Source organism: Tyto alba, unplaced genomic scaffold (genome assembly GCF_018691265.1).
Source record: "Tyto alba isolate M040663 unplaced genomic scaffold, T.alba_DEE_v4.0 Super-Scaffold_40, whole genome shotgun sequence".
Classification (NCBI taxonomy): Eukaryota; Metazoa; Chordata; class Aves; order Strigiformes; family Tytonidae; genus Tyto; species Tyto alba.
Window position 1 is genome coordinate 78183 of NW_024881316.1, and position 17340 is coordinate 95522.

The following is a 17340-nucleotide window of genomic DNA, read 5'->3' on the forward strand; positions in this document are numbered from 1 at the left end:
TTCGCCCCCATCTTCTGGATTATCCACAAACACACACTCACTTGCTCCCCTTGTTCCTGGCCCAGTCCCTCGCGGGAAATGGGAAACGCAGTACTTAAGGGTCCGCACTCGCTTGGTTCAGTATATCGAACCTCTCATTCGTTATAATCCAGGAAACCCAATCCCGCCCGAACGGTAAACCCGCGAACAAATTCGCAATATACTTACGCATCCTGCGTCTTCGTCCGGACTCCCGTGCACAGAATTTTTATGGGATTTTACCGGTTTCTCCTTTGCTCATTATTCTAGAATTTAGGTTCGTCGGTAAGGATGGGGTGGGCTATCAGTCGCGGGGCCGCGGATTGCCGCGGGGCGCCTCCCCGGAGGACAGAAGCCCACCGTTCCTTATCCGAGTCACGGCACCATGAAATTGTTATAAATTGAGACCACAATGGATCATAATCCAATTATAATTTTATTAATTATAGCAAGTAGAATATGAGCAAAGACAGCGCTGGACGACAGGGGAGTCTGCGCTCCGCCAACTGCCGTACTGATCAGTTCAAACAGTTCCTTTTTATACATTTTTACATTCGTGGTTGTCTTTGATCAGTACCCCCTTCTGCTTGCACAAGTATCTGGTTTGTGTAAGCAATTGCGGTTATCTTATCTCACGCAGTCATCTTGTCTCACAGGTTATCTTGTCTCACACAAGTGGTGTCTGGCAGCTATTTGCATAAGCAGTTTTTTTGTCTTTTGCCGCCTAACCTTTACATTGAGCTTAACATAAATTTCAATAAACAATACCCTTAGTTCATAGTTTCTTACAGCTTCAATTTATGAAGAGAACATCAGACTAAATACTGTGACATTCAGGTTTTCCCTTTGACTGAATAAGTTAATTCAAAGCAGTTTCACAGAATATTTTCCAAAGCACTTTTTTCAATTAGAAAGTTAAAACACACTCTTCATCCCGTTCTTTTTAATTTTAAAAATCCCTCCACCTACCCTCAAAGTCCTTCTGTTCCCACTTCAAGGCAGGAATTCCAGGCAGCTGCATTTGAAGTTAATGCCTCGTTTTCTCCTTGCCTTTATTCTTTAAGATTTAGGACTTGATCAATGGCCCTCCAAGTGATTGAGACTATTTCCACTGACATCAGAGACTTTGGATGGGGCTGATGAAGAGAGGATAGACAAGGCCTCCTGGAGTTCTTGCTGTTACAGCCTTGAAAAGAGCACATGCAATTTGGGGGTTTTGTGTGAAAGGGAATTAAGGAACTTGGATTGGGCTCGTTTCCACCCTGGTTTAGATGAGAGCACACCTGCTATTCTACAGTCACTACTGGGACCTCATCCACAGAAGGGGAAACCCATCTTGATGTTACTGCAAGAAATACAAACAGGATTTTGGTGTTAGAGTGGATCTGAGCAAAGATTGAAAGAATTTGATCTTTCTAATTGGCTACATGGTATAACAGTCCTCAGTTCTCTGGGGGAGTGTAAATAGCCTGGAGTTAGGGGACTTATCTAATACTATATTGGGATGGGACTGACAAAGTAAATGTAGTCAGAGAATTCTGGGGAACTGTTGGAATGTGAAATCTTTTAAGTCCTGGAATAATCTCCAGAGGATGTCATGACAGTCGTACTTCCTGGTACACAAATATAAACTGAGAATGTACTGGTGTATCTTCTGAGAAGAGCAGTATTTTATTGGCCACAGGAAGGGATACAGATATAAACAGTGTTCTTGCTCATCCCTCCCTCCCCCCCAGTTTTTTTGCTGAACATACGCACACTGTAGCGCACTGTTGATGAACAGTGGAAAAAAGGGAGAAAGCTGCTGAATACAGGAGATTTTCTTTTTTATTGCAGTGGAGTTCAACTTTGTGAAAGCTTTCACTTTCATATTCTCTAATTAGCTACTGGGGTGAGGGATGAAGATCCTACAGTGCTGGTGTTCCCATGGATTAGTGATAACTGGATGGGGAACTTCCTTCACAGAGTTGCTGGATAATTCAAGTCAGAAGGGATCTTGAGACCTGTAGTTCAAATCCCCTGCTCAAAGCAAGGCCAGCTCTGAAGCCAGACCAAGTTGTTCAAGGCTTTATCCACTCTGGTCTTAGAAAACAGCAAGTCTTCTCCAAAATGGAGACTGCACAACTTCTCTGAGCCAGCTGTTGTCTTACTTGACCGTCCTCATTGTGAAAAAATTTCTCCTTATATTTAGTCTGAAAGCCCCCTATTCAATTTCTGCCTGTTGTCTCTTGCCCTACAGCTATACACTGCTGAAGAGCCAGTCTTTGCTGTCCTGATGACCCTCTTTGTAGGCTCTACAGGCTGATGTTAGTCCCCCCCACAAAGCCATCTCCTGCCTAGGTTGAACAAGCCCCATTCCCCTAGCCTCTCCTTGCAGGGCAAGTGTTCCAGTCCCCAGCCATCTTGGTGGCTCCCAGCTGAACTTGCCTCAGTTTATCACTGTCTGTATGATGTTGTGGGGACCAAAACTGGACGTTGTATCTAGATGCACTCTCACAAGTGCTGAGTAAGGGGGATAATCGCATCTCTTGATTTATGGGCCACGCTCCTGCTAATGCATCCTGGGATGCTCTTGGCTTTCTTTGCACCATGACCCCCGGGACCTTTTTGCAGAACTGCTCTCCAGCCAGTCAGGCAGTCCCTAGCTTGTATCATTTCAGGGGGTCCTTCATCCCCAGGTGCAGGACTTGGCATTTGTCTGTGTTGAATCTCATCAGGTTTCTGTTGACCCATCCCTCAGCCTGTCTCAGTCCCTCAGGATAGCAGCTCTGCCCTTGAATGTGTGTATTGACTGGTCCCACCAATTTGGTGTTGTCCACAAACGTGGCAAGACTGGCGTCTAACACCTCCTCTAGGTAACTGATAAAGATGTTAAACAGGACGAATCCTAGTATGGACACTGTGGCACTCTACTTGTAACTGACCTTTAGGTAGAGTACAACCCATTAACCACTGTCCTCTGAGCCCAGCCATCCAACTGGTTTCTGAATTATGTGGTTGTCTCTTCATTCAGACTGTAACATCCTGACTTGGATACCAGACTGCTGTGGGAGATGGTGGCAAATAAATATCCCAGTGCTCTTCTAGACTAGACACAGCTGGTTCCATGGTCTTGCAAGGGGATCAGTCTGAATTTCAGTTACAAGGGGGGGCAATTCAGCTGTCTAAATAAACTATTCACCTAGTCCCAGAAGAGATTTGCGTTGTGGATGGTATCAGTGTCCTCCTCAGAAGTTTGTTGGGTCCCATGTAGCCCAAATTTTAGTACGCAATAAAACTATAAGGAGAATACTGTGTTGAAATGTGAGCTCCCTGCCCCCCACTCCAACATTATCCCCTCTACAAAAAGTTCTAACCTTTAACCAGAAATTCAAACCAGACTATGGCATGTATCATGTATACTATGAAACAAAATCAAAAACCTTTGAGAAAGGCCCTGAGCAGCAGAAGTGAGGAAAAGTTCATTCTGTCCTTGAATGGGTATGCATGAGTAAATCATGCGTGTTCACATGTGCAAACTCTTACTTCAGTGGTAGTTTTCCTCTTTCTGGAGCTCTGGAGGACAAATCTCGTGTGATGCCATCAGTAAGCGCTATGAATTTGCATTCCTTGGCAGCATAGCTCAGCAGTGGATGAGAGAGTTTCTTGGCAAATGAATTAAGCTGTAAAGAAGAATCTGAGAATGCAAAGTAAAACCTTCACCTAATCAGGAAGTGCTCATAGGTGTGACTTTCAGGGAATGGCAGAGTTGTGTTCAACTGCCATTCCAGTCACCTTGAACAAATTTTGTAAGAGACCAAATTGTGTCATTGTTTATTATGAAAAGCAAAGCAATCTTTAAGTCCTGATTTTGATTTGAAGGCTTTAATTTACACTGGCTCTTCATGAAGATTTTTTTTCTGTGACAAACTGGCTAACAGATGTCTGCCTCATTTTATTGAACAGGCTTAGATTTAGGGTTTCAGTAGGAAAAACCTCCTCCCTTTCACCTGTTATCTGATATTTGACAGAACTTCAAAACACTGCACCCTGAAGCCATTTTGATTAATAAGCTCATCTCCTCCTAGGCAAGTAATTTATCACTTGCTCCTCTCCTAAAGCAGATACTATAGAGTCTGTTTCATGCTATACTTCCAGTTTTGTGAAGACTAGTGTGAAAGAGCAATGATTAAAGAAAATTAATTTTACATTTTGGTTTAAAATTAGCTCTACTGTTGGCAGCACGCAAATAAATATAAAATAAAAGCCCTGAGAAAACTGTAAAACAACTTAGTTGTGCATGGAGATTTGATTAACAAAACAAAAAATTAACCCTTCAGGTTGAGAGAAGTCCATTTTCGAGTTTTGGAGCAACCAAATCCATGCAATTACTCTTTACTAAGCGCACTTTAGGACTACAGGGGCCAGAATAGTCTCTTAATTTCTTGACCCTGCCTAGACAAAATCATTTTACTTTGATTATCCCTTGCAAGGCTAGACTTAGGTATTGCACAGGGAGCCTGGGGGTTACTTAGTGTGAGTTACATTCACTAAGGACCTGTTGTGCCCAAGTTCAACGTGTGGATGCCACCCTTGTTTATAAATTCAGCTCAGCTGCCATCTTAACTCACAAAAGGTCCTCGATACCAGCTTATGAGCACCTGCAGACTGGTCTGTGTCATTATGTGGAAGCCTGAGCTTGGAATGAGAAGTCAGGAGCTCAGAAACCTGGGAGCTCACAGTGAGGTGAGTCCTTGTTGCTGTCGCTGCTTCAGGCAGGGAACAGCTTCCTTCACCTGGCTGGAGTGGGAGGCACGGGTTTAGATCTGCACTCTGCTATGTTTGGCTTAGCGTCAGAAAGACCAAATGAGACCAAATCTCTTGAATCTCTGCATCATACAAATCATTAAGTAAATGTTTGGAGTTCTGTCTTGAAAGGGCTTAATTTTTTCTTTGCTTTATTATGCTTATTTGGGGCTTTTCCAGAATCTCAATTCTAGAAGGAAAAAAACTCATTCTTCATCTGATTTTTACCCTCATGACTTTCACATCCAAGTTTTCTCATGCGGTCAATGCACTTTAGGCTTAAGTGGCCCTTTTTTTGCAGCTGTTATTTACCATCCAGATATATATGTACCATCCAGATATATCTTGTGAAGAGCAGCCCTTGCTCCAATAGAGTTATCTCACTGGCTTCTCTAAGACTCCTCCCACATCAGAGATCCTGTGTTTCCCATAACATCTTATTAGTGTTTTGCAGCCCATCCTGCAGCTGGAGCATCAGCAATCAGTACTATTCAGAAGTCCCAGCGGGATCTCTGCTAAGACTCAAGCTGTGACCGCCTTATTCCCCTCCCTTGCCTGGAAATGCCTGCACCGCTACAGCTTGTCATCTTGCTTGCTTTTATGTGGACACGTCAGACTGTCTCTTTGTTATATCAGTTTGTGCGTGGCACAGTAGAAAGAGTTTTGTCCCAGACCACTGATTTTTTTTTTTTAAAGTGTAAATGACTGGTCATGGCCTGTTTGTCATAGGGGTAACTCTGCACAGTAAAGCACTGGACACTTTGGCACCAGGCAGAGGTAATACCATAGCTGTAAGAACTTAAAGTTTAAATAAATGACCTGCCAGGGGATGGGGGAGCATGGAACTCACCTCCATTAACCAAAATTTCTACATTTCAGATAACTGTTGATATCCTCGTAAACTCAAGGGACACCATTAAGGTGCAGTTCATCTCATTCAAGGGCAGATGTTTAAAGCAGGCTGGATGGAGTGACCTGCATGTCTCCAATTGTCCTTCAGAAATTCCTGCTCTTCTCTGTGGTCTATAAGGGGAGCTTAGACAACTGGTTTGGGTTTAGACACCAGTCTAAGGCTGGGTGACATGCATCCCATCCTGAGTGACTTGCCAACAAACTCAGCTCTGTGCTCCAGCATCTATCTGTCCAAGATGCTGTCTGTGCTCAGCGTCTGTCTGACAGGTCCTGAGATAAGGACTTCAGAGTTCTACAAACCTGTCTCAAACACCTAATTTCCATGCTAGTTGTGCTGAAAGGGAGAGAGCACTGCAGATAATAACATTAGGCAAGGTAGCTAGAAAATGTAATTTTTTTTCTTTTTTTTAAAGTCATCCCATTAGTGCAAAAGCTCAGAGTGCTGGATAGCATGCTATTCTACAGTAAGGATCTGCCTCTAGCTCTGTTATTTGATTTATGAGTGCTTGCAAGGCTTATTGCCTGTAACACTCATTCAGTCCCTTTGAGACTGTGTTTGTACATGCTGGGCCAAATTCATTCTCTGTGTAATGCAGCCGATTTCCTTGGAGTTACAACAGAGCTGCAGTTTGAGCACTAACCATTGCTGTGTGTGAACCTTTTGTTTGGGGATGTGTCAGTGATTTGGTGAATTTTACTTGACTGAAAAGGGGCAGTCGAACTGGTGAAGATGCTTCCAGCTGCAGTTGGAAATGCCGCCTTCTGTAACCTTGTAATGGTTGCCTGAGTAACCTATGAGCTCCTGATGTAGTGCTTCTCTCCTGTAGGTATATATTTTTTAATTTTAGCGATAATTAAATCAAGGTGATAATTGCTCTGCATTTGCTTAGTCAGCTGAGGCTGCTGCTGCATAAATTATTTTAATTGTAATGAGATTGAAGAGTTTGGATACGAGGACAAATGGGCTTGACAACATCATGTTTCTGGAAGCAAAGATCTTTGGACAATGACTCACTGCTCACCACCTCTCCCACTCTGTGTTGTATGCAAGGAATGCCTCATACAAATTCCTTTATGGGGTTTTCTCTTGGTTCCTTATATCTTCTTTCGCCTCATTTAAATTCTCTCCACCAGGAGCAGTTCTCAAGATATTGTTAAGAACAGTGGTGTTTCTAGGGAGCGACCTGAAGGTGCTGTTTACTATGCAATTGTCAGGCATGGAGCGATCTTTTTAATGATACCATTGGTTGAATGTGGTGTGATCCATAGCCTTTTCTTCCCCTAGGAAAAGAGCTAGCGCAGTGCCTGAATTGTAATGAAAATATTTTGCTGTTGAAACAGAAGTTATGCTGTCATCTGAAAAAAACAAAACAAAACAAAAAACCAAAACAAAACAAAAAAACCCCCACCCACTTTCAAAGCATATTATTATCTGCTAAAAATTAGAAAGGAAGGAGTATTTCTTTTTTTCAGTGCTTTATTTTCCTTTTTTGTTGCCTTTGTTGTGGTTGTTCAGACCTTTCAGAAAAAAAAAATCAGCTATTAAAAATCTGCTTTCCCCCAGCTTTACTAGGGGGCTGCACAAGCTGTGTTTAATTCCCAGAACAGTTCCGTGCACTAATACGCCGTTCCACCTTTTTTTTGGACAGCAGCAGCAGCAGCAGCAGCGTATCACTGTTTCAGTGTCAAACAGTTGCATTCAGAAGCGCAGGGCACTCGCTGCAGGCACTGTGGAGCCATCATTGGTATGCTGCTGCTGTAAGAAGCCAGTCACTCCTGCTTCCCTCCTTCCACCGAAACCTGAGTTTGCCAGGAGCCTGGGGGAACCTGCCCTGCTTCACACGGTGGTACCCCATGCAGATCGCCTGCTGAGCTCAGACCTGTATTCATGTTCCCCAGCTCTGGCTTAAGCACAGTGATGTGAATCTGCATGGTTTTGATTCGGCCAAGATGCTGAATATCTGCTCAGGGTGATGGTCCATGACAGGACTCTGGTTTTATAAGAATTGAGAGCAACCACTTTTCCATGAGCATCCTGGTCTTTCTCTGCTACTTAACCTTCTCACAGTTTCTAGGGAGTAATTAACATTAACAGGTTCTTTAGATAAATATCCTATCCAGAGCACTTAGCTCTCTAAAAAACTGTAATTCTTTTCCCTTGTGTTTGTCCCCAGTAGCTCATCCCTCCTCCTGTCACTCTTTACAAATTATTGTCATTGGAATCGGCCATCTCTTGTTTGAATACTTTCACCTTAGCATCTGGATCCTTTCTTGTCTCATTTTTGATCTGACATGAGTTTAAGGTATCCCTCCAGTCTCAAAAATTTGATATTCAGAGATTAAAGCCACAGCACCTCTCCTTTCCCCCCTCTGCACTGCCAGTCCCAGGTGAAATCTGATAGTTGTGCAAGCAGTTCAGGGTGTTCTTTGTTCACGTTTTCAGAAACATGCAGCTTTCTTCCTGCCATGGTTGCAAACAAACAGCAGCGTGGACAGACAAACAGTGAAGCAGAAGAGAGGCAGGTTGGCACCTTGGACCAGAAATGGAGTGAAACAAATAGATCCCCATCAAGGGGTGTAGTTTTAAAGGACTTTATTGCACTGGCTAGTGCAGAAGGGAACCAGGTCCTTCACCAGATTTAACTGAAGCTCCTCAGTTACGCTGGGGCTGCATGTTCTCATCCTGCAAGAGATGTTCTTTAAGGGATGGTGAACATTTTTTGAAGATGGGGCTCTGAGCCATTTCTTCAATTACTTACATTTTGAAGGCCCCCACAGACACTGCATTAATAAATAGCAGCAGGTCTTGCAGCCAAAATGTTGACTATGTACAACCATTTTATGGTAGCCTAAGTCCTGTCCCTTGCAGGGGTGCACACACTCACAGGTCTTGCCCCTCAGGGCTTCAGGATCAATTGCTGCTTAACTATTTGACTTCTAACGCAAACCTCCTGCTGCGCTGACTTCCCCCTTCATCCCCTCAAAATGCATTTGTCATATTGTTGCTGGCTTTCACCTTTAGCAAAGCTGGGATAACACGGCTTTATGTAATCATGGAGCTGGGTCCTGCTGTCCTTGCTTGGTGCTGGGACAACACAAACAGGCTGCAAATGTTTGTTCCCCTTTAATGATGAGACTTGAGGTTCCAGTGTACAGCATTTATTCTTTTGAGTAAATATCCGTTCCCACAGGCATCCTGCAGTGTCTGGCAGAGAAGTTGAAAAGAGCAGAAATGAGAAGTATTTTCCCCACTTTCGGGGGGGAGCAGGCAGCAGGACATCTCCTGTGAGGTGAGATGGCTGAATGTGCTCTTTGCAAAGCAACCCGTGCGCTTGGCCAGGGCTGTGCGCGGAGCGGCTGTGCTTCCAGCCCAGGCTGTTGGCTGCTGGTGGAATAGGTAGAGTATTTAAAATGTCTGTTTGCAGCATGGGCTTTGGCGAGCAGAGCTCTTGCTGATGATCATGCTGATAAATAATTTAGGATCAGGGTTTCTGCAGCTCTCTTGTGGGATTTTTTCCCCCTTGGGCAATCTAGCCCTAGATTGAGGGGCCTCGTGGGGGGATGTTGTTTTCATCTTTTTCTGTACAGCAGAAGAGCCATGCAAACTGAAAAAGGTAACATGGTTCAAATGGGAGCTGAGGCACCGTGTTTCTGAGCAGGGATGCGTGCTTGTGAGCTGCTGCCACTCTGAGCAGGCAAGGAGGTCACTGTTTGGGGGCTCATGTCCTCACAGTGGCTCTTTACCCTGTTTCCTCTGAGAAGGCATCACTTTGAGTCCTCAGCTAGTGGTGAGGTTCTCGTTCCCTGCTCTGGAGACTGGTCTCGGGTTAAAGAGATGGGGAACCGAAATCTTTGATGCTCAGGATTTTTGTGAGGGGAAGGTTCTCTCCCTCAGTGTTGTCTACGTGTGGTGGTGGCCTGCCCCATGCTGAGGGCTTGTAGATCCTGTTCTCTGGGTCACTGTACAGAAACCTTGATCTTGCTGGGTAGCAAGCTAGACAAGATGTTAAGCACAATAGCTTTAGCTTTAAGGTCATTATAGTGTAATGCTAGCTAAACCCAACAAGCCTGTCTGAAAATCAGTTCAGGCTGGGGACATGTATTACTTTGTGACCAGAAGATGATTTAATGAGTGAGCTGCTGTCTCTGGTTGGTCCAGTGCCCAAGCGTGAGTTAAGATGGGAAGGTGCCAAGAACTAATCCTACAGTGAAGAAAGATGTTTGTGATGACAGGAAGGCCACAGGTGAAACCCTTCAGCCTCCTGACCAAATGCAGACAGGGAGAAAGGATTTCAGGCCATGCTGGTCTCTTAAGTCATGTGGTGGTTGTACATCCAGAGATTATACTGTCCGCTGGTAAAGTGGCAGTGAAAAAAACCTCCTGACAGCTGAAAGGCCTCTCCTCTGCCTGTCCATTGGACTAAGTGGCATCACTTAACTGGGGTGGACTGGAGGAGCGGGATGTGTGTGTCTCTTTCTGTAATAAGTCTTCGGAGATAAATTGCTTCCAGATGGAGAGAGTATGTGGGAAATGTCTCAGCATCAGAGACCAAGGGAAGAAGTGGGGAATAAAAGTGCCTGGTCACCCCCCACGCCTTGGCTCTGCAGCTGTGGGAAGGAGTCACTTGGGGTGCCCACATGGGATAGCATTGAAAAAATGTTTGTAGTGCTCCTGAGCACTCGGCTGAGATTGATGCCTCCTGCATGCACTGGGGGGGCTTTCTGGGTGGGTACGTTTGTCTGTCTGGAGCCATTGTCTGTCTGTGCTTCTGGCAAGCTGTTGCTATATTGACGGTTGGCCATCAGAGAAAGTTAAATGAATTTTCTTAATATGATTTTGCAACATTTTCTCCAGTTTAAGTGGTAAATATAAAATGACTTAATATCCTGCCCCTGCTGTGTAATACTTTCATGAAAGCATGTCAGTGAAACTAGGAGAAAAAAAGACTTCTCTGTCACTTGCAAGGCTGTGGACGATCAGAGGTGAGAGCGGAGGAACGGAGCTCGTCTGCATTTACTGCTGGCTTTCTGTTTTGGTGATGTGTATATTGTATGAATGACTTCAACTGGACAGTTGCTCATTACTGTAAAAAAAGACCAGAGACCATGTAAGCACCCCATTGTACCAACCAGCTTTGTTGCTTTGCTGTCGTCAGCAGATATCTGAAGATGTGCTTGATTTGTCATGTCGGGAGCGAAAAATCTCAAATGACACATTTGTCCCAGAGTCATTGGAAATTGGCCATATGGATCATCACAGAGAGGTTGTAAATGCGAGTAGTTAGGGAGTAATTTGAAGAAGTGCTGATCTTCGGAGCTCTACATCACAGACCAGTAGTGATGGACTTTTCTCCTGATTTCAGTATCCGTGTTGCTTAGACCATGCCCACAGCAGTCCCAGTCTCCCCAGTGGATGGGTCAGAGAGAGCTGGGATGTTTCCACCTCCCACTGATCGCAGGGAGCATGGGGAGAGGCAGTCACAAGCTGCTGGGAGCATAATTTGCTGTTAGGCTACGTGGCATCCTGTTGCCCATCAAATACAGCCTCAGCTTGGAATAAAAGGGAATGAGCGTCCAAGCTGTTGCCTGCTGGGGAGGAGGAGCTGTGAATGCATTTTGAAAGGAAAGAAAGTGAAGGAAGTATCATGCTGAAAGATTGCAGATGGGAAAAGAGGGAAGCTACATTAAAAAAAAACACACTCCAGAACCTGTTTTTTACCTGCAAAGTCATGTGCTATCAAAGTATGAATTAAAGAGCTTTTTCTAGTTTTGTCTGCTGAAAATACAGACTCGTACTTAGGTGGAGAGGGGAAAAACTGATGCATAAGCAAGCAGAATTTATCTTGCTGTACAGCTGATGTCAGTGTGGCAACCCAGTGTCAGGGAGCTGGAGCCAGAGGGTTATTTCTCACAGCGTGTAGTCCCGAGTGTGGCACTGTGGTTCAGGAGGATGGGGTGGGTCTGAGTTCCACTCCTCTGCTTGAAAGCCGTAACCAGCTCTTCTCTCCCTGCTCCCAGCCTATGCTGCAGAGCTGCTCCCATGGAAAGGAGGAGGGATCCTCCTTTCCTGACCTGTACTGCATTTGCTGGTTTTGCTTTTCCTGGCTGCCGCTTCCATATGCCGAGTTCGTGCTGGAAGTAATACAGCTAAATTGCTTCTTCTAGCTACTCGCTCTCAATTGACTCTTCTCCATGGGAAGCTTTAAATGGTGCCCACCAGACAGCACAGAGCCTGAAATCCCCGTTAACCCTGGTATTTCAAAAATGATCAAGGCAAACAGAGCTCTGATCTGTGCTTTAGGAAAGGATGCATGGTTGTAACAAGACATTACCCTAAAAATGAGAAATCAGCCGTCATAAAGTATATATTAACTTCACAAACTAAAACACATTATTTTTTGGCTGTTTTATATGCTTGGTTGTGCATGAGGAAGGGCCTGTTGTTTTTTTGTTTTTTCCACTAGTGTAACTGGTGCAATGCCACAGTGCTTTTTCAGGGGAGCTAAACACATTTTAAAATCCACATTTTTTACTTTTCTGTGATAACTTAGTTAGTTTGTGGAAGGTAAGAGGATTTATGGAAGAGGAACCAGCCTTAGTCTGCGAGTGCTGGAAACTGGCAAGAAATTGACTGCCATCCTTTACTTTCAGGCACTGTATATCTTTGCCCTCCAGGATTTACTCCCAGCAACAGGCTCTGGCTTTGCTCTCAGGTGAATTGGAGCTTTGAATTTATAGGTTTGTCCACTAATCCTTTCACTGGTGCTTTGAATCAAGGCATCTGGAAGGTGGTAGTGCATTTCTTATCAGCAGAGTGCTGATTATCGCTGATGGTAAATATCTCCTGAGTAGTCTAATCATCACAAAACTTCCGTTCAGTGTTATAGGGACCCTTGTTATTCGCTCAGATACTCTGACACAAAGCTGTTCTACCATTTATTTTACCCTGTCCACAGCATAAAATGGAGACTCTGGGATGAGACGGATGCCTTGCCTGAAAGGTGGTCACAAAAGTTGGTGGGTAGAGACAGGTACCTTCCTTCCTCCAGGTGTCTCAGCAGTGCAGGACACGAAAGGCAACAAAGAGCCCTGGTTTGTGTATGCAGCACATCCCGAGTAGCCTTGAGTTTCTTTCCTGGTCATTTCAGTATGTGTTTAAGGCAGTTATTGTGGTAACTCATTATCATACTGAAACATTGGTTAGCAGCCAATTTTCAGATCAATTTTGCAAATACAGCTCAGAGCATGCGGAGTGCCTGCTGAGCAGCCACAGCAGCAGTTAGTATAACAAAAGAAAAACAAACCAACATGGACGATGACTGGAAACATTACCATGGGAAAAAGATGTCCTTCAGTTGCCATAAAGCAAGATCATGGGAAAACAAAAGCAAACACTTAGAAACTTTTCCACCTACTACCTGTGTGTCAGTCTCTCAAATATAAAAATCTGTGATTTCTGAAGTGTGGCAGCACTGTCCTATGGCAGTTGCACCCAAGTGGAATCAGCTACCTACAAAATTGCATTACAGGTAGAGCTGCTATTTAAATGTATAAAGGAAAACAACTGAGCTCAAGCATGAAGTAGTTTTCAGCGGAAATGTCATGAGTAGCATCATTTACATTCAGCTTCCTCTTGGACTCAAAAGAGTGCTGTGCTAAACTGTTGCACTGACCCGTGGATGGACAGACTGACAGGCTCTTTGTTGCAGAGTCAAGTTAGGAAATACCAGAGCCCATGTTGTCTGTGCAACCTTCCTCTCTGCTCCCTGTGCATATGTGCCACAATAGGGGCTTTAATTCCATAATCCCTCGGTCATTTTCCAGTGGGCCCCTGCCTCCCTTGGTGTGGAGGAGGCACAATGCTGCCTTAATGAGCAGACAGTCAGTGGCTTGGCTTGTCATTATTCAGTCCGTGACCATGGACCTCACTGAAATCCCACTCTCCAAGTCCTGCTCTGAACATGCAGCGTTTTGTTTTCAGCTGTTTTACGGCTCGTTCCACAAAAGTCTCGCGGCTCTTCATGGGCACAACCCTTGCACCCTGCAGAGGGTGTTCAGTGGTTTAATACCCCCGTTTTACAGCTGGAGACCAGAAACGGCAAGAGTTTGAACATCTGCCGATCAAGTCTTGCCATCCCATGCCCATCCGCAACGCTGGAGCACAGCCCCTGAGGAGGGCTGATGTGGTTGTGAGGGCTCTACAGCTCAGCAGATCAGAGCCTGGTGCATCCAGTCAGCCAGCCAGAGAACGAGGGAGGGTAGGCATGGCCATCCCTTGCCGTGGCCCTGTGGTTTCTGGCTACGGCCCGTGCGAAGCAGAGCTCTGGTTGTATGGGAAAGGTGCTCACAGCACAACCCCTGCCCTGCACCCCTGGGCAGAGGGGTCTACAAGCCAGGGCCCCGGCCTGCATGGATGGGGCATGGCCTGACGCCAGCAGGGTGTCCTGGGGTGGCACAGCTTAGGAAAGCGGTTGCCTTGGCAAGGTTTTTACATCACCCGCCAAAATTTCTCTCCTGTACCTGCACAGGTGCCTTTTCTGACTGTTAGGGTAGGCTGCTAGAGAGAATCTGGGTGTTTTTTGTTGTTTTTCTTTACTATTCTCGATTCTTAATAAAGTATTCAGTTTTTCACTTAAAACGCATCTTGAGCATGAGTAGATGGGCAGAAGCAGCAGCTCAGGTGGAACCGGTACAGGCAAACCCCGCTCTCGGGGTGGGGGAGTTTCTCCTGTTCAGCTCTGGGAAACACAGGCCCTTGAGCTCTGCAGCTTGTGACCGCTACTGCAGTCAGGGTTTTCTACCAGGTGTGAAATTGTGATGAAATGCTCTTTTTTTATTAAAGCATACAACTCCCCTCCCCCAGCTAATCTCCAAGAAAAGTCAACCTGCAGTCGTGTTGGGCTGTGAGAAGTTGGATTGCTGACTATCTTACTACAAGTTTTAATAATGGTCTAAAACTAAAACAAGACACTTTTATTTTAGATGTATTTTGCCCTTCAAACAGCTTCACAGATTTTTCCTGCTATCCCTTTTACCTTGGAGCTGCCCTTAAAACTCTGTAGACTCAGTGCATAATTCTCTTTTGATTTGGTCCTCCTCGCTCAGCATCCCTAGTGGTGCCCACAAAGGCTTCAGACAGCAGCTTGGCTGTGGGTAGCTGGTGACCTGAGTTGCTCATAGCTTTCAGTTCACTTTGGCCTTCTCCTGTACTTGTGTGGTACACATAGTGTCTGGCACATGAGAACCCTGCTCTACTGTGGTGCAGATGATTACTGTTAGTGTATTTTGTTCTGTCTTAGGGTTTTGTGATGGAGAAATAAGGAAGAGCGATGCCTTAGTGTCTTTGTTTAGTTGGATGGGTTTCTTTTTTCCATAGCTTTGATACCATCACAAGATTTGTGAAGGAACCGTAACGTGCTTTGGTTGTAGGATGAGCTGCATCAGCCACCTCGGGGTTCAAAGCTTTTCAGACCAGAAGTTGGAGGCAGGAGGAGAAGGGCTGTGAACAGGCAAGTGTGAAAATTCACATACTGTCCGTGTTAGCCCTAGGATGCTCTGGTTTTCTACATTTTTTTTTTTTTTTTTTAATACAAAAGGAATTTTACATAAGAACAATCATGTATATTATAAAATGGACAAGCCTGGCTTCAGATGGTACTGACAATAATTGAAAAGCCTCTCATTTTCACATAGTAATGGTGGTTTTGTTGCAGATTGATGTCCTCAAGGCAGATGTGGAGAGCGCTGAGTGGAAAATTTTGGAAAACCTCATACTGGAAGATGTTGTTGAGCAGATAGGACAGCTGGTCTTTGAGGTGCACATCCACTGGCCTGGGTTTGAAGTCAGCGGCAATGACAGCACCGTGGTGCGGTACTGGTACAGTCTGCTCCGAGAACTGGAGCTGAAGGACTTCAGGCTTTTCCATACCTACAAAGACTTATCAAAACCACAGATGTTTCTGAAAAAGGAAGCCTTCAATGCTAGTAGCTGTTACACACTGAGCTGGGTAAATACAAGATGGAAATAACAGAAAGGAATTTATGATGTGTGACTGAGAGCCATCTCGCCCCGTAGCGTTATTGAAGAGGACTTTGGCATCCCTGGCTAAAGTTGCTAAATATGCACAGCGTGACTGCTAACAAAATGGACTGGCTTTTATACATTATCAAAAAAACTGGCAGTAGTAGAAGATACATGATGCAAATTTTTTATAGCAATCTCTTTGCCAGCGGGTACACTGTCTCAGAGGACAGAGGTTTCTGTAAAGGTTTGTCTGGGGGGGCTAGCAGCACGGCTTTCCCTGGCTGCCCTGTGCCTGAGCATGCCGGCACGGAGGGCATCCCTCTGGGGCTGCCCCAGGAGGCTCCGCTCACTGAGCCACGCCAGCCCTTCGGCCCGAGAGTGCTCGTGAGGAGGTGCCTTTCTCAGGAAGGGTCAAGTGTCACTTTTCTGTAAAGCTATCATCTTTGATTTGCACCTTCTTTACTTTGGCCTTGCTTCCTGTGGAACAAATTTTAGGCAAGAACAGTTATGTTCTTGAACCCACTGGCAAATTTCAGCTGAATTCGGCAGAGGCAGAAATCGCCACCAAACTAAATTCCCGCCTGTTTAGTTGAGCGGCTTCTGAGTGCTCTGACTGTGGCTCTTTAAGGCAGTCTGGCTGCAGGATGTGAGTTCAGAGCTTCTGACACAGGAGATGGTGGGACAGAGAGACTCAGCTGCTGGAAAAGCTGCCACCAGCGCTCCCCTCCTCACCCTGCAGCGGCTTCAGCCACGGAAGACAGGGCTTCCCTAGTTCATCTGCTGAAAGAATGGCTTGTTTTAAATTCCTCTTGCAGTGGTTGTAGCAAATGTTTTTTTTTTGTCTAGGGAGGTACTTAATCTAAAGGAGCTGAAAGTGAAACCTGGTCTTTTTCGTTTGTTTGGTTTGAGGTTTAGTTGCAGGTTTTGCTGCACCTGGAGGCCGGCTCCCTCCTCAGCACCTGGCTGGCCCGGCTGCCTCTCCCTGGCACGAGGAGGCCGGGCCCTGTCTCCGCTCCGGGGCTGGCAGAACCGCTGGCACAGGCGGGTGCCTGGGCTCTACAGGCCGGCCTGTGGGCTGTCTGCAGTGCACCCCCAGAATGGCGGGAGGTAAAAAATATATATACCAGGTTGCGTTTTTTCTTCTAATCAAAAGAATTTAGACATTGAACTTTGTTATTAAAATACAAGATGACACCACTTCAGTGTCTTTAATATATGGCCTTTGTAACTGCCTTTGGTTTTGGACTTTTGCAGGGCTCAGTGTTCCTCCCCTTGGCGTGCCTCAGCCCAGCACTGTGTTTTTAAGAAGTCTCTCTTCCCCTGTCCCCATGTTGTTCCTTCTCTTGTAATCCTGGCATTTCCTTCTCTCCTTTCCTACCCTCCTTTCCTTTTTCAGCCTTTCTTGCTGCCCCAGCTCCCTCATCCCCTTCTTCCCAGAGCAGGGCCCTGCGCCGGATCCAGTATACTCACAGGATCTCAGGAAGCAGCCAGAGGCGGGGAAAATAAGCATAGGAGCTCTTCCTTGCAGGCAGGTGAGTCAGCCTTCTCCCAGAGCCACTGCTTTGCCTCACCAGTGGATCGAGCCATTCCCCTCACCTTCC

The 17340-nt window shown here is 45.5% G+C and overlaps 1 protein-coding gene across 8 annotated transcripts in view; it reads left to right on the plus strand.

Annotated features, from left to right (window-relative positions):
- METTL24 (methyltransferase like 24) overlaps window positions 1-17340 on the plus strand; it is a 74378-nt gene that overhangs the window by 42644 nt on the left and 14394 nt on the right. For 6 of the 8 annotated variants that reach the window (XR_006166367.1, XR_006166368.1, XM_042802899.1 and 3 more), the window contains exons 5-6: window positions 15429-15722; window positions 17136-17271. Coding sequence is in view for 6 of the 8 variants with exons in the window: in XM_042802899.1 (XP_042658833.1) it covers window positions 15429-15722; window positions 17136-17271 (430 nt within the window). In the remaining 2 variants the exon portion in view is untranslated. Of the gene's footprint in view, window positions 1-15428; window positions 16937-17135; window positions 17272-17340 lie in introns of those variants that run through there. The other 2 variants (XM_042802898.1, XM_042802897.1) reach the window with 1 other exon arrangement.